Below are 25,437 nucleotides of genomic sequence, written 5' to 3'. Positions count from 1 at the left end.
GCCTCTCCTTTCACTGGCCTCTAACAGTTGCTGTGCACTTTCTTGTGTTTCTGACCACACCCCAAACTCTTTTATAAGACCTCCCAGTCTCACACAAATCCTTCCTTGCTTCTTGCTTGGAGCCCAGGCACTCCAATGCTGACCTTTACACCCAGATGTACTCTTTGCTCATCTCTAATGTCACTGCTGCAGTAAAATCTTCACGGGGTCCTAAAGGCTTCTCTCTGTGACAAAAACTCAGAGGAGCACATAAGTCTTCCTCACAGTTAATTAACGCTAACTGATTAGAAGTGCTAAATATTTGATCTGCATCCGTGAAGACTTTATTCACATTAACGCGATAATTTGAGTAGCGCTGTAGTTATGGTGTGAGAAGGCAGATGATTTGATCTTAAATGACCATCGCCTAAAATTATAGTATAAAATATTTTCCTTGAATGTGATTTATTTTATAAAGCTAATTTAATAATGTGTATAGTGTATGTAATGAGAATGATTTTCCATATCAAAAATATTTTAGACCATAATTTGAGTCCCTGGCTATTTAAGATCAGGAGAGGATATAGAATCATAGATTAGTACAGCACAGAAGGAGGCCATTTGGCCCATCGAGTCTGCACTAGCTCTTTCGAAGAGCTTTTCAAGAATAGATCTCAACTTCATGTGATTTGATGTTTGTAAGACAGCAGTGCAACATTAACAGTTTTTAAGTTTGAAAATGTGAGTTATTCACTGTATATTAAATTGTCATTTTTTTATAACAATAGTAGTATATATAAAAATCCATGAGATTTATCCAAATATAGGATGGCAGTTCTCATCATAATATCTGAACTACTTTCCTGACAGTTAAACACAGCACATTTAGATGCAGAAAATTTTAATAAAAATACCACAATATATAGCTCTTATGCTTATTGCCCCAGAATTAACAGAATAATTTATACTTTCTTCATGGTTTCTAATAGATGTATTTTTTTGCTTGTAGCTATATGATTACTAAAATAAATTCCCTTAATATGATGTAATGGTAGCATTTGCTAATGCTGGGATATATAATGGGTTTCTAAACTAATCCGCTCAGTTTCCTCTAATTATTGAAACCTACTGCCCACTGAAAGATCAGTGTAGTGGTATGTCATTTCTTTTAGTATTACATGATTAATCAAAAAAATAGTGTAAATGCTGTACCACAGCTCTGTGAATACACACTATAAGAGGCAATGAATGACAAAATGCTAGGATTTATTTTTAAAAAGATTTATGTTATTTCTCTTTGAGTATTTCTGGCTGAAATCTTGCAGTCTAATACGACACCAGCAGTGGACATTCAGTTGCTGCCCGACTAATAATAAAAGAAGCATTGACTGTTGTTACTGTTGCTCCTACTACAGTCCAAAGAAAACTAAGTTATCATAATTAACACATGCTAATTGAGGTTATGTTTATTAGTAATTATATTTTGAGAGCAATTTTAATTCCTGTTTATCTTGACCACGTAGGCATTTGACCTCCAGTAAACAGCATAAGAAGATTCTTATTCTGCAGACTATCTTCTCCATCAAGCTATATGAAGGACTCACATCGCCAATTTGCTCTCATATATTGTCTGCTTCAGCGGTTGTGGTTTTTCTGTCGAGTGCAGTGAGAAAGAAAGGCTCTGGTTTGCAGCAGTCTTTAATGTAGAGGAACCTTTGCACTAATGAGTGGTTTGTCTAGTGTTCTTAACCTTATCAGCAGCCCCTGAAGTGATAAAGGCCTCACCATTATGTGCTGAAAGATGTTGATAATTCTCAATCTCGATATAGGAAGAGGGCTTTTTGTCACCATTCAGAATACATGCTTAAACTAAGCAAGACTGCTTGCAATTACCATGCCAGTCTCTGTTCTATGAAGTGGACAGCTACAGGCAATACAGAGAAGTAGGCAGGCGGGGGCCTCTCTTGTCATGGCAAGAATTATTGCCTGGTGCCTAATAGAATAAGGGCCACTTACAGTGTCATGACTTCTGTCCTGAAAAATGGAAAAATCTAAGAATTGACAGGACGGAAAGGAATGACTCTTCTGGTGTCTCACAGCTAATAATGACCGCATGAAGTAGACCTGCATGTTGGAATGTGAAGTGAAAGAGGTTGCATCTCTTCCTGAAGGAGAAAAAAAAGTGGCAAGACATCAGGGAGTTCTGAGTGCTGGCCACAGCAGGGTTATGGAATGAGGAACACTGGACATCATTGCCTCCCTGCACCACAAGCAGATCCAAAGGCAACAATAAAAATGATCCGCTGAATGGTTAAAGATGGCCGAATGTTTGAAGAGATGAAGATGTAATTTTGTCCCAGTTCCCAGAGGATCTGAATTAAATATGACTACAGGGCTTAATCAAATAGCTGGTCACCAAACAACAGCCGAGGCTGCATTTTTTATTCCTAGCATGTTTTCTCCAGTTACATTACTTATGCAGAGGTTTGTCAGCAGTGTGCATTATTAACGCTTTAGAGATAAAACTGTAAGTGTGCTCCCAATTAGCACAACAGTGACCATGTACAGTGCCTGTGCTTAATGCCTGCTCTCAGAGAGAAGCTAGTTATGAAGGTCTGAGAAAATGAAACAGCTTAAGCATTCATTTTGAGTGGAGAGACAGCTCCTATTAACATTTAACAGCATTTGTGCAACTCTGTGCGGAGGTTATGATGCAAATGAGGAAGAATTAAAAGTGGCCAGGGGTTTGTCATTGATGGATTGCAGTCTGGCAGTGTTCACACTTCTGTTGTGTCCATCATAAGCGATTACTGTGTAATTAAACCTTATTTCTCTACTCTCCAGTGCATAATTACTTTGTGAATGTAACCATCATCTAAAAGCTACCAAAATGCTTTAGCATTTAGTCTTGCAGTCATTTCTACCCAGTGTCAGATATAGCCATCAGACAGTGCAAAGGAACTGTCACTTTTAATAAGAGGCAAAAAATTAAATGAAACAGTATGCTTATTACAGAAAAATTAGGCTTTCAAGTGGTAGAGTCCTTTTGTAATTTGCATAATTTATTCTTTTTTACAGCAGCAAGCTTCGGGCAATTTTCCTCACATTTAAATAGATCGCACATTTAAGGCTACTTAAGTAAAATTATCACTTTGCATATTTTAATTGTTGAGAAGAAAGTGAATAGAAAGGTCTGCGGCACGGACTTTTGAGTCGGTCAGATGAACGACTGTCTGATTTCTGAGCTCAGCGCTGTTCCACTACAGATAACCCTGCAGTTCACAGGCATCCACATGCATTTCATCAGCATGCAAATACAGCTTGAAGGAGTGTAACAAGTGGATCTTTGATATTTACAAACTAGCCACTAATAACCAGAATGTAATTTGCCTGACACAAGCATAGATTCTGTTATCTCAGCTCTGTGGACGCCCATAGGTGCTTTCGTTTTTAAATTGCACCTTCTTATGAAGGCCATGCTTGACTGAAAGTAATACTGTGTGCGTATGTATACATTTTACGAGAATTCCTTACAGCTGAGTATACTGCTTGTGAGCATGGCCTGAAGGCCAGGAATTCCAGGCCATTGAGGCTGATAGCAGCTCTGCTTTCAGCTAAGACTAAGGAGCAGGAAATGTTGAGGTTCTAGAAAGGGAGCAGAGGAAAAATCCATGGCTTCTCATCAGCAGGACAGGAAAAGAAATACAGATGTCTCTGATTTTGATGATAACATAACAGTCAGCATTGTGAAGCCAATAATATGCCTTTCCAAAAAAAAAGCTGCAAATGACTAACTTGACTTTGCATAAGATTGTTTGCTGATTAGAAAGGCACCAATAAATACTGAAGTATGCAAACAGATTTTAGTGTAGGTTTTTGTAACTGTGAGACAAGCTGTTGGGCAGTTTAAAAAAAACATGTTCAGCAGCAAATCATTAATGAATTACATTTTAATGAACCTGAAGCAGCTACTAAAATAACCTTCAGAAGTTTATCAAAAATAATGCGCGACCCAATATATATAAATGTCTCAGCACAAGCTAAAGACACAATTGTGTTGTCTTAGTAATGTCATATGCCGACGTGTGCCCTCGCACCAAAAAATAATTATCCCATTAATACAACCAGATCTATGCCTAACAATGTATATCTGTTTTATTATAAATTGAATTTTAAGTTAAAAAAAAAGCCCACAGAAGACTGGAAGACCTTTTCTCATTTCTCCGCAGCAGTGCTGTTTTCTCATCACATTTTAGATTGAATTATGCTTGGAAGTATCTTGCATACCTTAAGAAGTATTCTGGAGTATAAATTCAGATTTCTGTAGGATTTGACTTGGGAAGGAAGGGGTCATAAAATGTAGATATTTGTGAAGCCAAATCTAAAAAATCAAATGCCGATTCCACTGGCCAGCATAGCAGTTTCTCTGAACCACCAGGGAATACAGACACATACTCACCTCTACACTGGCAGGGATCAGATGCAGACACGTCCCCCCTCCCCCAGGCTGATCAGCATTCCAATGTCACCAGGGAACATGGATGCATGCTTGCCACTAGATTTCCAGGGATTGAATGCACGCTAGATGTCCTGGGAAAACTTAGTATTTTTATCACTAGATTTCCAAGAATTAAATGCCCTCCTCACACATTGCCCTGGAAAACAGACTCATGCTTTAGATTGAAACATTGCAACCACCCACTATCTCACCAGGTTAAAAAAAAACATAATTAACGGGAAAAAACATTTCATTACAAACTAAAACAATAAGATCTACCTTTGTTGCATTGGTTCCAGACATAAAACAGCAGCTGCTCATCCATCACCTGTCCTGCTAAGTGGGAATCTAATGGTTGGACACACAGAAGGATGTTCATCTGTACATGTGCCATACCATTTATTAAAGGGACAGGCCAACTAAACTCAAATGGCTTGGGAAAAACCCAAATGAAGTGAGCATATGGGTCTCTTCAGGGTTTGAATTTGGTTTAGTTCTCATCCACGTAAAAGCCAGTTTCAGATCACATGGAATAGTCATAGCTGGGGTTCGAAAGCTACTGTACCATCTGCCAATAGCAATCCGAGAATGTTTTAACTACACAAACAAGTGGACACTTTTCCTTTAGAAATAATTATGAAGAGAGATGACAAGCGCTACATAGCAATGGTGGCAGGGCCTGGAAATTTTTTAACCTTTTGTTATTTTTGGATACGGTGGGAAAAGGTTCAGTCCTCCAAAGGGCTAGCTTTCCTCTTAGTTTTCATTGTATCACTCTGCCTTGCATGTGTGTGAAGGAAATAGAAACCCACAACCTTTCATATTCAGAATTTTATTTGAGGTATGCTTGTTCTTTTCTGTTTCCATATTTAGTAGCATAGCCATATACAACAAATTGTACAATAGAGAAAACTTTTCATAAAAATATCTGCCTTGAACCACAAATTTTCTTTTAATGGTCACTACTTAAACTAGTTATTCTATATGAAAATTTACTCCAATAATTTCCCTGTGGTAGCAAGTAATTATGAAAAGAAAGATTCTATGTGGCTAGATAATATAATAGGATTCAGCACTGAATTTCCAGACTACAGTGCCTTACTACTTCCTAGGACTGAGATGCAGAGGTTTACAATGATACTGCACCAATGAGGACAAAATGCATTGCAACAATTTCAGGAACTCAGTCGAGATCTCCAATTTAATCGTAAAGCAGTTTCCTATGCACATACATTCAACCATATAATGATCCCATCACATCAGCAACTGAAAAAACAGTTTAAACCAGAAATGTTTCATTTACACAAATAATGTTCACAAATGATGTGAATTTATTAATTGACCTTTTTCTTAATTGATGATATTGTGCAGCCTAAAAGATGGGAAAGTCTTTACACAGTGCGGTAAAGACAAATTTGGTTTCAGCAGATACAAAATAATATACATATATTTTAAAACCTGCTGAAAATATTTATAGTTTATGATACTGTATAGGACTTTTATGTCTACAGGAGGTTATCTCTTTTTTAAAAGAAGTTAATTTAGGGATCAAGTTTTTAAAAAATTATTATTCACTTGATGGGCCAGAATAAGTATGACACAAATTATTTGTAGCACTTATGGCTACACAAAAAGGCGTATACAGTAACAAACATCCTACAGAAATGGTCTGGTCGTGAGTAACATTTTCCAGTCCAACAATATCACCAGTAGGTGTGCATTATCTACACGGCCACACTTTCCTAATGCTTCCTAATATTTAGGTTGATAATACTGTTCAGTGTAATGACAGTCTTTCTGAGGTAGACTGTTCCAAGTTCAAGGACAAGTCTTTTATTTTACAAATGCATGACATTCAAAAAGGACATAAAATAATAAATACTACATGTACAATATGTAGCAATGAGGTAGAAATGGTTACAAAGAATGCAACAATGTTTGAATTTACAACAGATGTAGGATAAAAGAAAATTCTGAGTGGCTAAGCTGCAAATAATTTTTTTTAAGCTCTTTCACAATAGTAGCTTTATGATGTTAAAACAGGAATGATTGTGCTCAAAACACTTCAGTAGGACCATTTTAAATACTGAACATTCTGTTCTATCATTTCATTTTTCTCAGTCCCGCAGCATGGCTGACCCAAACTGCCTATATTGTAGCTATCATAAGGACTCAGATGTGCCATCCTTCCATTTTAAATTGAACTGCCTTTAACAATGCTGTGTATTGTGCTACACTACTAGTGTTACATTTAAGAACGGGGAAGAATTTAGAATGACAGGCAATGACTGTGTGCTGTAACAGGAACAGCTGATTAGGACTGGGGAAGGAGGTAGAATGTGCCATTGTAATTAAATGCTGTCTATCTCTGTGCTATAAGTTGTTTGTGTAAAATTTAACAATGACTCAAAAACATAATACAGACTTTCGTTGCCTGACACACTCCAGCGTCTCTGGCTGAATGACCTCCAGCACAACATTAAACCTATTTACACTTCAAGAGCATGAGTGCTGACTAAAGAGCTTTCACAAATAAAACTAATTTCACATTCTGTTAATTAGTTTAGATGGTCAGAATTTAAATTACTGTTAGAAATACCGGGCTATCAAGAAAATCCTGGAAACAAATAAATTCTACACATATAAGCTGGTCTTTAGCTTTTCACAAATTGATAATGAATCAAAAAAATTAAAATATGTTACAAAAGATAAAATATGAAATTTTATTTTGGGGCAAAACAATTTATATTTTCCACCAATAAGCCACAAACTTTGGTTTCCACATTACATTCACGACAGACTATAAATGAATAAGTACACGTGTGGAAAACCCATGCGAATTTTATCTTTCTTTTTAATAACTGCAGTCTGATGGCATGCATTGGTTGAAATGCTATGAAATTTTTAATTTTAAAGCCTGTTTGGATATAACATGGATGCACAATGTCACATTTAGGTGGCACATTAGGGTGGAATGGCCCACAGCACTGATGTCTGTAATTACACTTTCATTTCACTCCAAAAGAATTCAAGCTAAAGAAAATATTACAACCCATTATTAGTCTCCCAATTGGTGGGTTAGCTGGAATTATTGAATTAAGTTTCACTTCATCATTTCCAATAAATGCATTAAGATTGAAATAAAAATCTAGTTTGAAAGCACACACCAAATTTAATGGCTAACCTAAAGACAACAAAAAGGGTCAGCACAGTGCATTGGCAAACTTTAAGAGAAATATTGATTTTAGACTGTAGCTTGTTTTAAAAAAAACTGTGAGAAGGATACTCTGAAATTCTAATTAAAATGAGCTTTTTTCCACAAAAATAATACATGGGGCAAAACCTAACTTCTTTATCTTCTAGTTTGGCATTTTCAGTGCAGATTTGAAAAAATGCTTTTAAACTTACATTATTTAATGGCAACACAAAGTACCAGTGCTTTGCAACAGTTCTGTAACTGTATAAAATAAAGAATTGGAAAAAAACAATACATTCAGCAGCGAGCGAGACTGTTCTGCTCATGCAGTCACAAGCTTTGGGGCAGCTGCAGCCTAAGCTACTCCTGTTCAGAGACATTACCCAACATCAATCAGCTGTCAAAAACAAAAAGTTGCACATAAAGCATTAAAGGATAAAAAGAAAGACAACACAGGAGGGGTGATAAAAATGCCACACATGCCAGCTAATAGTTGTTCCAGAAAGAACACTCCACAGAATGTGTGGCTGAAGGAGGGAGAAACGTGAAGCTCACTTGAGGGAAAATTAGCAGCTCACAGAAACTTGTTCTGCAGGTTAGCATACCAAAGTGTAATCTGACTTCCAAAAACCCTCTAATAATCTGCTTTCAGAGAGAATATAACAAAACTGAGGTAGAACAGAAAGCAGGACACACTTCCTCCTTGGGCTTCAGCACATCTATGAGGAATGGTAGTTAAATTAATCTGAAACTGAACACAAAATGTTAGGTTTTTTTTCAGTGTACTGAAAATCTTGCACACATTTTCATGCTTAGCTACTGCTTATCCAGCAGCCAGCCAACTGCCTGCCACATGTAGCTCTGTGACCCATGACCTTCCAACTTTGACATATAATGAACCCTTCCCCACCCCCATCTCAATAACCTAGAAGCTACAACTGTAACCAGTCGGCAGTGGCTTGAAGGTCAACAGTCATAGTTCACAGCTAAGTGTGCCTTTCAGATAGTAGTGAACCACCAAATAAAGAATATGAAAAATTATTTCCCCAAATACTTAATTATTAAAGTGGCTTTCAATTGACATGTGCACCTCCTGACTGGGTACTGCAGCTACTGTAAGATCACAAACATTATTGTCAGTTGCTAAAGTTCACTAAGATAAAGAGGAGCTTGGGCTGAATTTACCCCCAAGTTGGAAAGCAATCGCTTTCACAATAAGGATTCATCCTTCTGTTTAAGCCTGGAACAGCTAAACAGTGTAAAAGGTTCTGACGGACCACTTCAGAATAAACCTGGATACATTCAAAGTCATCTCCTCGCTATTATTTTTTTTGAGGTAAACATACAGTAATATTAGTAATGAGAAACCCAGCCTATGACTCTCAGCAGTACATAGTGCTTTCAACACATTCCTTTGAGGTACAAATCACAATCACTTTCCTGAGTATTTGCGGACAGAACATTAAAAGAACTGAACTGCTAAAATTAAGGTCCAGATTATCAATACCCTGCTTTAACTGTTCTCAGGTGATGCTGCAGAACAGACAGGATTGAGGAATACTGTTGTCCTAAGAATGGCAAAAGCTGGCTAGCCACCTCCTATTACAACCGTTCATTTCTCAATAAACATTTAGTTCAAAATTGTTTAAAGTTAAAGCTCTTGTATTAGCACATGCCACCTACTGAATTGTGAGGCAAACAAAAAAATAAAGCACCACTTCAGGCACTTGACAGCAACTGAATCTCAAGAACAGCAGAATGGAATCAACACAGAGGGTTCCTGTCCTTTGAAAACAACCCACTTTTCACTGCACCTTGGTGAGCGTCGTCTTGTTTGAGCAGAACTAAGCATCAACATAAGCTTTTCCATATACAGCTTACATTTGAGCAGCTCTGACTTTTTGCGCTCTTCCTTCAAGTTTACCCTGACTCTCAGTCATATGCCAAGGTCACTGTTGTCTCCTCAGTACCTTTTTCAACTGTAATACTACTGAAAAAGGGGTTTCTAATCCCTATGTAGCACATTACTGTGACCAATGATCACTGCATATTCACAGGCTTATCATTGGCTGCAGCCAAACATTTTGTTCCATTCAACATACACATCCAGCTCTTTCTGGGAAATGCTTGGCTGGATCTTGCAAAAAGCATTATCGATGTCCTGGTAAGTGATTGGCCTCAACTGATTAGGCATGATGGCTGAAAGGTCTGTGCCCTGCATGGCATGGAGAGGGCCTACCATTGCTTCCTGACACAGTCGAGCCACATCCAAGCCAGAGAAGCTCTCAGTACGCTGCACAATCAGTGCAATCTCCTTGTCACTGAGGCAGTAGTTGTGCTGTGAGAGCAAGTGTATTACCATCTGGTGCCTTGCTGTACTGTCAGGTAATGGGATTAAAAGTCGTTTCATAAAGTATCTGCGACCAGCTTCATCTATTTCTTCTGGTTTACTGGTGGCACAAATTACCACAACCTGATCCTCCACAGAGGTCACTGAAGTGTCCAGCTGCATGAGGAGCTCTGTTTTAATACGGCTGATGGGACTGGTCTCTTCATTCACTTGTGACGAAAGAAGCAAATCAACTTCACTGATGAAAATGACAGAGGGCTGACGACAGCGTGCCACAAGGAAAGAAGCCTGAATGATTTTGTCCCCTTCCCCCAGCCACTTTGAAATAAGTGCTGAGCCATTGATTCTGAAGAAGGTGGCGCCCAGCTGACTAGCTATGCACCTGCCCAATAGCGTTTTGCCTGTTCCTTGAGGACCGAAAAAAAGGATGCTTCTAGGTAGAGCGCTGAGTCCGGTGAAAACATCAGGCCTCAGTATGGGCCATAAAACCTCCTCCTTTATAGCTGCCTTGGCCATTTCAAGTCCTGCTATGTCACTCCAGTCTATTGGAGGCCCTTGGTTTATAATTTCATTGGTTACAAGTTCTATGAGGTGTGAGTCAGTGTTCTTCAACTGTTCATCAGCTGGCCGGTTAGATGAGGTAGCTGCGCGAATGCCCGGGCCCTGTATTGGATGTGGGAGGAGCTGTCTGTGCTCATCACTGCGTTCATTCATTACCGGCGAGGTGAATTTTCCAAAAGATTCGGTTGATCTTGATGGTCCCATGGAATTTTTACCAGCGCTGTATGAGGGTGGTGTGAGGGCCCTGTTTGACTGGCTGCTGAATTTTCTTTGCTGATCAGTGACTATCAGCTGTTTTGTTGGTTTAAATGCTAGAGATGCCGACTCAGCACTCCTGTCAAAGCCATTTCCTCTGCTTGTGTTTGAAATGCTATTATCTGGCATTCTGTACATAGGGCTCTGCGCAGTCCGCTGTTGTCCATAACTGTAATTTCCATAGCTGGGGTCCATTTCTCCCTGCCCTGCCATGTAGAAAGCTTTTCTTTTCAGGGAATTGGCTGAACTGTTAGTAAGTGGTGATGGAGCAATTGGTGGCAAGCCATGACTCTGGTAACTATAGCCTGGTACAGTGGTTGGAGGGAGAGGAGTTGGAGCAGCGATGCCCGATGGCAGATAAGCCGAGGGAGGTGGGGCTGCACCAGGACTGTATCCAGGGCCAACAGGAGTCTGTGGGGGGTAGCCAGCCGAAGGGTAATTATACACAGTGCCAGAAATGTTGGAGGAGCCTGTACTATAGCCTGGGACTAGGGAAGGAGGGGGAGGAGGAGGAGGGGGAGGAGGAGGCTGCAGAAGGCCAGAGCTGTGCAAAGGTGATGGATGAGGCGATGGAAGTGCTGGGGCTGACTGACTGCTGTAACTTGAATGCAGATAAGAGCCATTATAAGCTGTGGCATATTCCTGAGATGCGCCGACTTGTGGGAGCCCAGAATGGAGACTGCCGCAGGTACTGCTGGAATAGCTTGGTTCTGGCAGGTTGCTGGCTACTCCAGGAGAGCTCCCTATATTTCCAGAAGCATCTGTCGGTGGAAGGGCAGTGGTCACTCCTGATTTACTTGCAGTTATGACATCCGGAACACAGCTCATCGGGTACACACCTTCAGAGTTCACTGAAGATTGCCACGGCTCGCCTTCATTTTTCCGTCCATTAACCAGTCCTGGTGGCCCCTCTGAGTAGCTGCTTAAGATAGATCGCTCATTGGGGCCTTCTAAAATTCCAGAGTATTTCTCTGCATATTTTTTCAGCAGGTTTGAGGCAGTCAGTGCAGAGATATCATCATTGGCCCAGGCATACTGATAGGTGCGTTGCAGATGGCCTCTGAACACGTCTGCTTTGTGGGCTGGAGAACGAGTGGTGGAGGAGATGTCAAAGTGCTGTTCCGGCCACTGGCTCAGAGGCTGGGCATGCTCCGGCGTCCACTGCATCTTCAAGCCTGCAAAAGACAACATTTCAATCCATTAAAAACTGACGCTTCGAATGCGGACTAACTTACTGTGGCACTGAACGTTTACACGAGTTTACACTGTGATCTAATGGACCTATGTGACTGCAGACTGTTCACCATCAGCGATAATGTCTCGTTAAGCATTCAAATTCTTATTTATCTTAAAATCTTATTTATCTAAGCTAAAGCTGTGTAGTTCCCCAATAATCACATTTCTGCATGCACGGGAAGCAGCAAAAGTCGTCTAACTGTGAAAAAGTTCTTTCTAAACGCCATCCACTGTGAAGGTATGTAACTCTTTGCGACGGAGACTAAAATCAAGAACGTCCAGTCATGCCACCGACTTCCATCCTTCGCCACAAGCTCGATGATTGGCAGGTACTTGGAGATGAAGGTCAGCAGCACAAGTACACAAACTGCACGACTGAAACCGACTCCCGATTGGAAAAAGTTAAATCTCTTCAGGAGGGATTTAACAAAGGAATAAAATATTTTTATGGTAACCTTCATGAACTTCTACCTACATAGGAAGAAATTATGGCAGAACTGGGGGCCAGTGGACTTTTAAATTACATCTAGCTTTAAATTACTTTATGCCTATACAACCTTTTTAGTTTATTTTGTGATAAATTTACATTAAACAACAGCAATACAGGTACCATTACAAAACAGCTGCTAATAATTCTTGTTTTGTCTAAGTCTATCATGATCATTACATATAAAAACACCGCAAATTCATTTGTGGCAATCTTGCAATACAAGGGATAACGTTACGTTTGTCTTTTTAATTTGCAAAAACAACACTAATTATCCCATCCCACAGCAGAGCCTTTACAGAAAAGCAATCAGAGAGGCTGCATTTGCTGGTCGCTTCTTAATACAGTTTCCGTTTTCTTTCTAATATAAAATATGAGACACAGCTGACATATCACTTCTAGGATACCTTTCTGATTTTATACTGAACACCTAGTTAGCGCGGTATAATGCACCCTGTGCAGAACAATATGACACAGACATTTCAGGTCATTCTATAATCCAACTCTCATCTGAGTGGTCTGAGACAGTTTCAAATCTGCTTCACAGAGTGCAGCAAAGCAATCTCCCAGGCAGCGCTCCATCGCTTTCATCACACAAAGCCTACAACTCGGCATGAATTACAACTGGCCCTTTTGCTTCTTAGTCCTGTTGTCGAAGCTCTGAAAAAACAAGCGTCACTTGTCTGCCAGTCCTCTTTCTTTAGCAGCCTTCAGGGTACAAAAGGCACTGGGCAGCCTAATCCTGCCGTTCTCACACAAACTCGAACGCTATTTATGAAGCTGAGCAGAGATATTTAATCAGAGTTATATCTGTGGCACAATGTCCAATAATGTTATATTTCATTCCCTCAAATACATAGACAGAGAGCCCCAAAAGCGTCAGCTAACTCTGTCCAAGTCTTACCTGAGCATGGCACACATTACTGTTTTGGTGCAGCTGTATCAACAGGCTCCCTTAATCTCGATCATATTACAAAAAGTGATTTTTCACCAACAGTCCAGTGCCCTCTGGCACAGATTCTGTGATAAGGGGGAGGCCCAGTTGAATTGAAGCATCTGTGGCACTGCTCCACTCTGAATTATTACTGTCCTTTTTTACAGCTCCCACCCCCTCCTCATCTCCTCCCCCTCTTTAGCTGTTCACAGCCTGGATGAGGCATCAGATGCGGCTGCTGTAGCCTTGCTCTACTAAACAAATGCAACATACTGTTTGCCTGGTAACAGAACAGCATGTCGATCCCCATCTGACACCCTCTCCGGCATTAGCAAACCATTGCACCAGACACTGGGAGCTAATTAACAGGATGATGCTTTGCTAATTGTGTTAATTTACAGGGTTTAATTCAAAGAAAATCACAATATAGCTGGCACCCTTGTCATGCTTCCAACTTAGCACTGAAGAAATGCCTGAAAAGGAGAAGAGTGAATATGCTCTGGCTGAAAAATGCAGGGATCAGTAGGGAGGGAAAAAAAGACCAGCATTTCAGTGAAGCAAGGTCAAGACAATATCACAGCCACCCATTAAAGTTACAAAGATATAAACATCCTGAAAATAAAGCATCTATATTTAAAATTTTAATTATAATCAGTTTTAGTTTAATTTTGAAGCTAGAAAATTAACCAGAAATTATTTGATTATCAACTCACCACAAGTTTGGTACAATCACCAGCTAAAATGTCAGTGATTTTGCTATAAAATAATTCATTGGCATTACTTCTTGGACTTTAATGTGCGGCTGCCATGGGAGGAATCTTTTCTTAAAACAAATTCATAAACAGAATATACTAAACTTCAGTTTCAATTTTGTCAAAATCTCTTGCACTTTCTCTGCAATTAGTGCTTGTAATTAAATAATTAGAAACAGCCACAGTTCACTATTAGTCATGTTGCCTGACAAAATTTACTCTGTGATTCTTGTGCTCCATTTCTCCAAGTAGATTGTATTTTATCTGCTGCATTAATAGGTTTCTTTAAGTTTAATTATGAATATTTAGGATAATAGTTCTTTTTTTAGTGAATGCCCATTTAGTTGTATGCCTTGATTTTTATAAATGGGGCTACAGGAGTTAGTAGATTAACAGCACTAAAGAGCTGTGTTTGCTAGTAACTGATCAAAATTAAATGTAAAGGCACCCCACCTCTACCATGATTTTAACGAAGAATAATGTTAACTGAGGAACTTGCAGTCTTAAGGCTAATAGATTCTAATTTAAATTCAGGCAGACGAGCATTCCTTTTAAATCACACTTTCACACCTTGCATTTGCAGATTACATTACATCTTGAAGCAAATTACTTAATTTCTATTCCGTTTCATTTGCATAAGGAGGCACCTCCAACAATCACAGAAGCCTTTCTCCGTAAGTGTGTGTTTATCGCAGGTACAGTTGCAATCCCACAACATCAAATGCTAAATGAAATGGAAACAGAAAATTAAAATGAAGCACAATGACTGACTTGAAACCATTCAACCATAGCTTGAACTGTGGCTGACGGGCTCTGCCCATTCTCTGTGGATATGGACAAAGCATAACTGTTTGCAAGTCTAGCTTCACTGCAAACATTTCAAGTTATGGACACAAGTATTACCCATGTGCAAAATTCTCTCCTCCACATCAGTGCTACTATAAACATTTAAACAAGCAAAAGGGTAGCCAAGTGGTCTGTGGTGGAGGCACTGGTGGATTATTAATTTAGTGTTGGACTCTATTCTTGTCGCGTGCATACTCCCAAATCATCCCAAGACAGTCAACTGTTGGAATTGATTTCTGAGCTTCTGGCAGCATTAGAGCAGCCTCTCAGCTCATGTAAAAGAATCCAGAAACTAACTACTCATGTTGTGCTGCCTTCTGCACGAGAGGAGCAAAGTTCATTCTGCAGCAGGAAAGGCTGAGGCTCGTCGTCAGAGAGGGAACCCTAGTTATTGGGGGGGGGGGGGGGTGAGAGTGGGGGGGGGGCGGTGAGGTTGAGGTCCAAGTGAAACATCCGATCCTGCATTCAAAAAACTGTCACCTCCATGTGCATCAGTCAACAGTAAGTAGGCTGCTTGTTCTTATCACCTAAAACCACTGAGATCCCTTTCGCAGCATATTACCAGAAATATCAAACACACAAGCACACAAAACAAAAATCACATTAGGGTTGCTGGTTTGGAAGGGAACTGTGCTGAAAGTCTACAGCACCATTTTTGCCACAGTTTGATTACACAACATCCCAATAATGAAATAGTTTCTGACGGGCTCGAGGGCCTCGGCTCACATTCCACTGATTAGCACCTCAAAAGACTCACAAAGAATGCACTTTTGTATAATTTAACAGCGCTTGGTGGTCGAGCCTTCTGCACAATGATAAAAACCTACAACATTTTACAGCACATTCTTTATGCTTTGTAAATGTCAATCTCCAGCAAAGCATGCAAAAATTAGCCACATAAAGTTAGCTTTTTTTTTACCCCCTTCACAGTAATGGGCTATAAGAATTTCCTGTATTTGAGTGAGCAATGTTTAGAATTATTTTATAGGATTAACAAGCCTTTTTCTTGCAAACTCAAAGTAATATTTTCAGCACCCTGGCTCAGAGAGCAAACAACACAAAGCTGACCTTATTTAGTACTATTAATCTCTGTATTCTTTGCTGTTTTTAAGCAAACATGACTGCGCCTCCAGTATGTCCATCCAATTTCCCACCACGTAAATTGGACTGCCGTTTGCACAATTCGCTATTCATTATGGAACAGCTGAAAGGAAACACAGAGGTGGCTGTTCTCGTGATGCCTTGTAGCTGGATTCCACCACATCAAAAAAGAATTTTATGCTAGGGGAGCACTGTAATTGAAATTCATTCTCATCAGACTCATTACTGCTTTCATCGATTTACAATACTAAAGATGCTTATTAAGTAACTATGTTCAATAAACCACCATGTTAAAAAAAAATCTGTAACAAGTTCTTAACAGCCAATTTTCACTACGATTATAAATGTTAAGCTGCTATGTAACCAACAGATTGCAAAACACTGCTGTCACTAAACTGGAGTTTCATTGTCCGGGTTCGCGTTCTTACATACTATAATGCACTTAACATGGAAGCAGCACCGTTAATTTTAAAAAACGGAGATAATTGGGAATACTACAACCAATTTAAAATATATTACAGCACAGTTAAAGATAGAATTGAAAATAACATTTATTACTATTACGTACATACTAGAAAATACAATATGTTGTTGTTTGAAACCAGTATCCAACTTAACGACCGTCCGGTTAAACACCCCAACTGACCACCACATTGGAAATATTATAAGCAGATAATTATGTTTTGTTGGGAAGGTATGTACAGTGTGCACATAAAAAGGCACTACTCTGTCCTAACTATCGTAGATATCAGTCACATACTAGCCACTCTTTCCCACCAGTTGGGAAGGTTGCATTTTAGTTTGTGGGGCCTGTAAATAGGAGTCTCTCGGGAGTGGGGGTAGATATGACAGTGTCTCTGGTGCAGCAATTAAATTGAAGTTATTGGTCAATCTAGCACAATTAATATCAAAACCACACAACAATGTTTTGCTTAACAGACATGCTCCACTTCATTTAGTTAGACACACTTTGTCCACTTCAAGTATAATCTCAATAATGTGCATTGAAAATGGTAAAATATCAAAACTACTGATTGTCAAGTTTAACAAGGAAATAGCCTGAATCTATCCTTAAGCACTCTTTTGCCAAAAAGCAACATTTACAAAGCACTGTACTCTGTGAGATTTTGTGTCAGATGTAAACTCTCCAAATGGAGGTCAAGGTCCATATTCACAAGCATTTCTGCTGTGTGCATTGTTTGGTGAGATTGCAATGCCCCAAAACGTGTAGCCTTCTTGTACAGTAAGTCTTTGAATACATCCCAATGAGCCCAGTGTGTAATCAAAGACAGCAGGAAATAAAAACAGAACAAAAGAAGAAATGAAAACAAATAAAATAATCAGATTGCGCACTTACACGAGGCAATCCCAATATCACAAAAAGGCTGGCGCATTGCTGGTGTATTTATTGCACAGACAGTTAGAATCATATCCACACTGGTGACTCTGGTAGGTACGGCTCACTCTAGGTACTGCTAATAAATCCACCATCACAGGCACTCAGGAAGACAGCAGTGTGATGACCTCACGTTACCACACTGGCATCCCATGCTGCCTTGAGACATGCAGCATAGATCAAAGAAAGATTGTGCTGTGATGCGTTGACACCGCAAGTTACACTGCAGTGTAAAATCTACGATTATTAAAATAATGAAGGATTGAATAAGGTGGATGGAGTGCAGCAGCTTGTGTAGAACCAGGAAAAATAAAGAAGGATGTGATTATATTCTAAGGAGGCCACAACATAATGAAACTTAAAGAATATTTATTCGTTATCTCAGGAAGGTGGTAACTCCTACTGGGGTACAGTTGTATAGACGTTAGCAGCATCCACTGCTTTGCCCAAGCAGTTATTCTTGATGTGTAAGTGTGGCAGCAAATGACACCAACTATTCAACTATAAAGGCAGCACAGCTAAACCGTATCCTGGCCTCCTATGCACATTTTTCAACACAGATCCCCGAGTAGCAATCAGGAACCCAGGCTGATTTTCCCTTCCCTAGCCCAAGGACATTGAAATCTAGTCGCAGCACCTCAATATCACCCCAGCTGAGATCGGCTAACTCAGCATAAATCAGGGGATATTAGGAAGGGTGACCAAAAGTTTGGTCAAAGAGGTAGGTTATGAAGAGGGTCTTAAGGAAAGAGAGGGAGGTGAAGAGACGAGGGATGTAGGGAAGGAATTCTGGAGCATAAGTGCTAGGCAGGTGACAGGTGAGGGCACGACTGTGAATGGTGGGGCCAATGGAGAGATAATGCACAAGATGCCAGATTATCAGGAGTGGCAAGTTTGCAGAGGGATTATTGGGCTGGAGGAGGTTGGAAAGGTAGAGAAGGGTGAGGTCACTGAAGGATTTAAACAGAAGGATGAGAATTTTATATTTGAAGCTTAGGGTGACCGGGATCCAATGTAGATCAGCGAGGACAAGGGTGATGGGTGAGTGGGATTTCATGTGGGATAGGATAAGAGCAGTAGAGAACTGAAACTTACGAAGGGTGATGGATGGGAGATCAGCCAGGAGAGCACTGGAGGTGATAAAGGTATGGATGAGGATTTCAGCAGCAGGTGGGCTGAGGTAGGGGTGGAAGTGATGTTGGGACATGGAAGTAGGCGATCTTTTTGATGGAGAAAATATGAGGTCAGAGCTTAGCTCCAGACACAGAGTTTGCAAACAGTCTGATTCAGCCTGAGTCAGTGAACAGGGAATGAATGGAGACATTGGCAAGAGTAAGGGGTTTATGTTGGGGGCCAAAGACGATGGCTCCGGTCTTTCTAATGTTTAGCTGGAGGAAATTACAGCTCATTACAGCATGTCAGACACGCAGTCTAACAGCCCAGAGGCAGTGGAGAGGTATAGCTGAATGTCATCAGCATACATGTGGATGCTGATCCCCTTTCTATGGATGATGTTCCCAGGGAGCAGCACGTAGGTGAGGAAGAGAAGGAGGGTGGGGGCAAGGATGGATCCTTGGGGAACACTGCTACAGATACTCTGGATAAAACTGGAGAGTCATAACAAGTGAGGGCACTGCTACCAAACGGGACTATGTAAGAAAGGTTTTGGAGGATGGTGTAGTCAATTGTGTGGAAGGCTGCAGAGAGGTTGAGGAGGACAATGCACCATGGTCACAGTCACAGAGACTTTGATTAGGGCTATTTTGATGCTGTGAGAGGGGCAGAAACCTGATTGGTGGGATCCAAAAGGAGTTGCGAAAGAGTTGATTTAAGAGTCAACAACATGTTCAAGGACTTTGGAGAGGAAAGGGAGGGTATTATTTTGTTTGTTCTTGGGTCGTGGGCAATACTGGCAATGCAGTATTTATTGGCACCAGAGTCACGTGTGTGCCAGACTAGTTTTAATTTCATGAAGGACATTAGTAAACCAGTTGGGTTTTATTACAATTGGGCAGCTTCCATAATCAGTTTTTTTCTGGTGCCAACACATAAATCACTAAGTTTATTGGATTCAATTTCACAACTTACCATGATGGGATTTAGAACTCAGAACTTCTGGGTTACTATTCCAGTACCATAATCACTAGGCTACCATACTAGGTTTGACACAGGGGGGTAGTTTGCAAGGGCAGAGGGGTCCAGGCTGAAGTTTTGAGGAGAAGAATGATGACAGCAGTTTTGAAAAAAATGGGGGACTAAGCCTGAAGGGAGGGAACAAGTTACAATATCTACTAGCATGGGGACCAGAAAGGAAGTGAGTCCTCACACTTGACTTTTACCGTATGACAACACCTACATTTTACATTAGCTAAAATGAATCAATTTCAATAATCACAGACGATTACTGCAGGAATGACTGCTGCTTTATCTTTTTGCTACCTTTTTGCCACATTAATGAACAGTTTAGACAGAAAAAATGATCAATTCTATATCCACATGGAAGCCAACTGAAAATACAGATAATGAGGTGCCTTTGGAATTGAATGTCGAATTCTTAGGGACGAGAGCAATGGCAGGAAAACATATTTGGAAACAGTTCTGATCCAAGGTAGGATATATAAAGCTGCTTTCACTAAGTTGGTTTCATATCACCATCATGTGACACTGAGCAACTGGTGTCCATTTTGAACTTTTCCTGAAACACCCTAGTCTAGGTTCTAATAAATTATTCCCCATGATCTCTTCCATGATTGTCTGCACAAAATAATTTACTGATTTGATTTCATTTGGTTTGCCTGAAAAACGTAGTCGTCACAGTTTATTTTCAATTTTTCCATTATACAGTACATCAACAACTACAGGAAACTTTGGTTTATCCGGAGGTTGTATGTCCGGAATACTCGATCTAATGGCAAAAATCAGGAGCCGTTTTCTGTAAGTTTTTTTAGTTCTCGTTCTTTTTTTTCCCCAGTCAGTCACTGCAAGGTCTGTAGCTATAGCAACAGCTTCAGCTAGAGGCACTTGCAGCTGCAGCCGACTCTTTAGAAGCTGTTGCTAAGCAACAGTGTTTGTTGTCAGATACGGAGATGAAAACCTCCGTATGCTTCAACATTAACTTTGTATGTCTGGCAGTTTTGATAGATCGGCAACATGCCGGTCCCGTCGGTGCCGGATATCACAAAGTTTCCTGTACATATCATATTCAACCAGTTACAAATGAAAGCAGATTAAACAGAATGACACAGTAGGTATGAAATTGGTCCAGAAAGTTGTGTTAAATTGAACAATGCATTTCAAGTTCTGATAAACAAATTCTATTATTATCTTTCTACTGTGGAATACTTACTCTTTCCTTCATTAGAAAATGAAATTAAGGATATTAACATAAAATAGAGGTTTACAGAGAGCTTGGGCATTGCCTATTCAGAAAATTTGACATATATTACTGTCAATTTTTTATTTTCAGTCTAATAGGATGAGTCACAGTTACTTCACAAAGCAAAAAATAGGTATGAAATAATCAATTTAAAAGTCTAAACTTCTGAGAATTTCAGCTCCTTTCATGAAAAACCTCAACTTTGAGAAAAATCTAGAATGTAATAATCATCAGCTGTCGAGTACTTGAACACAACTACAAGTACATTCTAATCTCTTCCTCCCACACCCTTTAACGATAAGAAGTACTAATCCCTTTGCAATATTTTTCTGAAAAAAGCTCATTTAGGCTCTAGGTTGTTGGGGGTGAGGTCTGAACTATAAGACTGCAAAATTGGTCCATTTCAATTGAGCACACCAATATCCACATTTTGCTCAATTTGGGTCATTTTGTATTCAGGTTGACATGTTCCTTTGAAAATGGCAGTGCCCAGAGACACCAAATACCCACATACGCATCCTATCACTTCTTTTATCCTGCTGTTAGCTTCACAATGTCATGGTGAGTGAGTGGATAGAGCCACAGTGACCAAAGTATTTTATATACACTAGTCAATCTCCCATGGCATTGCGCACGGGAAGTCAAAACCAAGCATAGTCTTCAGGTGAAGCAGGTTAGAGACCAGGGCATAACTGGACCAGGGCACACACACATAATTCAGTCCCTATTTTAAAGTCACACATTCGGTCCTGATTTTTATACTTCCATTACGAATTATTTTGTCCATATTTATAATGGAATCTGCTTATGTAAACTTGTCATGCTATACGTACACACTAAAAATAAATCCATTTAGAATGAGGGAAGAAGCTGCCGGTCTGCCTTTCGCTCTATTTCCGTCTTTCTCTCTGTCTCTTCTACTCTGTCTCATAGGTCTTAGTTTAGAATCTCTGGCCTAGAAATTCGGGGCGCCAAGCTCGCCTGGGCGCCAGAATTACCGTTGCGATCGGAGTTGTTGCGCCCGCCAGAAATTCAGTTTGAGCGCCCCAAGAGTGACGCGGGGCGCTGCTTGAGGCGCCCCGCGTCCCCTTAGGGCACTGAAACTGAATATCGCAGCGCAATGTGCCGCAGCGCCACACGCAGCGGCACAGCGCGCTGCGGTACTGCAGGCCTTCCTCCCCTTCTTAAGGGGGAGGGGCCTGCACCAGCGCGATGACCGATCGCGAGTGCCGGCAAAAGATCCCGGCACCGAGGAGAAGTGCCGGGCGCTCGGGACACAGCCGGCACTGCCCGGGGGCGGGATCAGGAGGCCGGGGACGGAGGTGCTGGCAGGCGGCCACCGAAAAAAATGGCCGCCCCGCACCGCCACCTTAATTTGCGCCACTACCGCCACAGTTAGGCCCCGTGAACCGGGTACGATTTGCGACCGGCGTTACAGAGGCGGGAGCGACCAAATATCGTGATCGGGGCGGTAGCGGGGCGCTGCGCACACCGATGACGTCATCGGTGGCAGCGCAGCGCTACAGGCTAACGCCGCCATTAGCGCCCCGCTAAATATCGCGGGAGGCGTGGCCAGTGGCGCTAAAGCCACTGAGTGCCCTCTTTAGGCGTTAACTGGTGGCACAGCCCACCGAATTTCTAGGCCTCTGTCTCACAGGTGTAGATAATTAGCATTGACCTTATTGTCAATAAAATGCAGGTAAGATAATGTATTTGGCTTCAGAATGCTTTGAAGATTGAAGTAACATTAAATGAAGACAGACACACTTTCTCAATTCTTTCTTTCTTTCTTTCTCTCTATCTCACTTCACTCTCTGACCCCAGTCCCTCTCTTGCTCTATTTTTCACTTGCTAAAGTTTTAAAAAAACACACAAAAAAGGCTACAATAGTTGTATGATCAGAAGTCATTTTTTTCTCTCTCTTTCTCACACCCACAACCCCACTTTTGAAAATTGTCCTTTAGCTTGCCTTCAAATACTTATACTATTGTAGATGTGAGTATCCAACCATCTTCTTTAGCAGTTTAGTGGGCAGATGGGTCTGTGACCCCAGGCAGTTGAAGGACGTACATGTATCCAAGAGCAATGAGCTGCATCGGACACTGGCCCTCAAGGTCAGATCTTTAGATTTGATTTTCTAACTACCCAGGTATATTTCACTATCATTATTGCACACATCTAGATTGCACTGATGTACTTCATGATACACTGGCCCAGGATTTGCTGGAGTGGAGCATCTCGAGGCGTGCCCCGTTAGTTATACTTTTTCCCTCACCTTTCAGCATGAAAATTGTTTGCGCCGCAAATTGCTGGAAGTGCGAGCTGATAACAGCGTGGCAAGGTCAACGGGCATCTGGGACCTTGGTGAACGACGAGGCCAACAGTCTATCTCCTTAGCCAACGAGATTTAGGGATTGAGAAAGAAACAGAAAGGGAAGGAAATAGGGTGAATTATAATCAAATCTGGTACCGAAAGAGAAATAAAGAGACTGAAAGAAAGATTGGATTAAGAGGGAGAAAAGAGACAGAAATTAAAAGTAAGAAAAAAAATTAAAAATGTTAAATCTTTAAGAACAATTTACTACCTGTAGGAATGAGACTCCACAGTTTCAATTGTTCCTTTTCTTGGCCGGAGAGGTTGGGTGACATTGCAGAAACATAAATCTCGTCATTAAAAGGGTACTTATGCTGTTCTACCAGCCTTAACTTTCTGTGGTGAATTTAATTGGTAATTAATACGCAAATGTAGCAATTTCTTGAAACTTATGGGGAGGTTGCAGGTGAGCTGCTGTTTTCGCAAGCCTAACGGCGGGGCAGCGCAAATCATCCAGCAATTTGCGACAATTCGCAGTTCACGGGATATCTCTTCCTCGCCACAAATTTCTGAGCTATTTTCACACTAGTAACGGCATGCACATTAAACTCGCCGTTATTTCCCCAACAAATTCTGGCCCACTATGTTCCCAGAATACTATCAAGATACAACATATCTTCAGTCGTGCAATATAAGTTTAGAATCCCTGTTGGGTGAAAATCTCTTGGATTTGTGAATATAGTCTTGAGACTCTATTTTGCTTATAAAACTACCAAGCATTAGCTGAGCAGCTCTATATCTCAAAACTGAGAGAACTACCTCCAAATGATGGTATAAATAGGATGCAAATTATATTTTTAAAAATTCGACACTTCCTAGCTGTGTTAAGGTCATCCTGCCATCCCTAACATAGCCCATAACAATTTATGATCCCTGCCTTAAATGGAGACCAAACATGTCTCCCTGGTTTCATCTAAATATGTTTCCAGACACTCCTCGAGGCAGTGCTAGATACAGGCCCTTACACAGCACACCAAGAGCTTCATCTTGGTTTTATTTAAAATCCTCACCCTCCTTCTCAAAAAAATTATGTACAATAAGAAAATCTCCTCCAGTGAGGCTGAGACTGCGGCTGAAGGCAACAAGGCACCCAAAACACACAGCTGCTGCGATGGAGGCTACATGTTGCTTCCACTGAAACTGTTGCTTCTGATGCAGGACATTACTATTAGACAAACGTAACTTGCATCAGTTGTGAAGATTCTGTCATACAATTAATCCGAGCTTCAGGATGCTGACCTGATTTATAAAAAAAATTGAACAAAGTAGCAACTAAATACAGGTTTCTTGTCTTGAGAATTTTATTGGAACTTGAATGTAATTTAAAATACACACAAATTCCATTAGAGAGCGGCACTGACTGAGGCGTGGGAGCAAGTGGCCTGCTTGTCCTCTCAGGCCAGTAATGGGGCAACCTGGAAGACAGAGAAAAATTAAAAGACTTAATCTGACTTGTAGTCTTAGGTCCAATGCTTGGAAAAATGTTCGGGAAATTCATGTACAGAACTACATAAGTATGCCAATTGTGAGTATACGTTATAGCAACCCAATGGGTATACAGTGTCCATGTATGATCCTCCTTAGATTCAACTGACCTTGAATTTTGATATGCAACAAAGAGTCAATGCTATCATTTTTCCAGCTCAATGAATTTTTTGTCACCTGTATCTATCCTTCAATCTTTGCTTGGTTCACTTCTAAGCTAGCCAGCACAGAATCTAGGAAACACCGAAGGTGAATAAATAAAAACAAATGAATAAATGAGATGGGATTCCTGAAATGCAAACTAGACCTGCAACAGACTTGCTTTTCAACACTAATAAATGCAACCTAGAATGTAAGATCAAAAAACTAAGACTAAAAACATCCCACAGATATTGCTAGGCTAAAAGAATGTTTAGATTAATATCTGTTTGGACAGGTACCAGCTGAGTGTTGGGTGCGTTTTTGAAATGTATCTGTCTATTAACTATTGGAGGGCTATTTCTAAATGAAAATCACCCATCTGTTTGGACAGGTATAATGAGAACATCACCTGCCTCAATCTGAAATCTACCTGTCAAGGACTGGCACACAGGCTATTCTTAAAGCACTGT

The 25,437-nt window shown here is 40.5% G+C and overlaps 1 protein-coding gene across 1 annotated transcript; it reads right to left on the bottom strand.

The window, feature by feature from the left end:
• Window positions 1–6,294: 6,294 nt before the first annotated feature.
• On the bottom strand, window positions 6,295–12,134 carry fign (fidgetin). Its single transcript, XM_085986429.1, has one exon. It carries the CDS (start codon window positions 12,028–12,030, stop codon window positions 9,736–9,738), a length of 2,295 nt encoding a protein of 764 aa, XP_085842555.1. The 5' UTR covers window positions 12,031–12,134; the 3' UTR covers window positions 6,295–9,735.
• Window positions 12,135–25,437: the final 13,303 nt, after the last annotated feature.

Source organism: Somniosus microcephalus, chromosome 4 (genome assembly GCF_052327205.1).
Source record: "Somniosus microcephalus isolate GS21.2 chromosome 4, FLI_Smic_1.0, whole genome shotgun sequence".
Taxonomy (NCBI): Eukaryota; Metazoa; Chordata; class Chondrichthyes; order Squaliformes; family Somniosidae; genus Somniosus; species Somniosus microcephalus.
The sequence above is the reverse complement of the archived record's forward strand: the minus strand, read 5'-3'. Positions and strand labels throughout refer to the sequence as shown.

Excerpts from the sequence above, each read along its gene's own strand:
- fign (XM_085986429.1), bottom strand. The coding sequence starts at position 12,030 with ATGTTGTCTTTTGCAGGCTTGAAGATGCAGTGGACGCCGGAGCATGCC.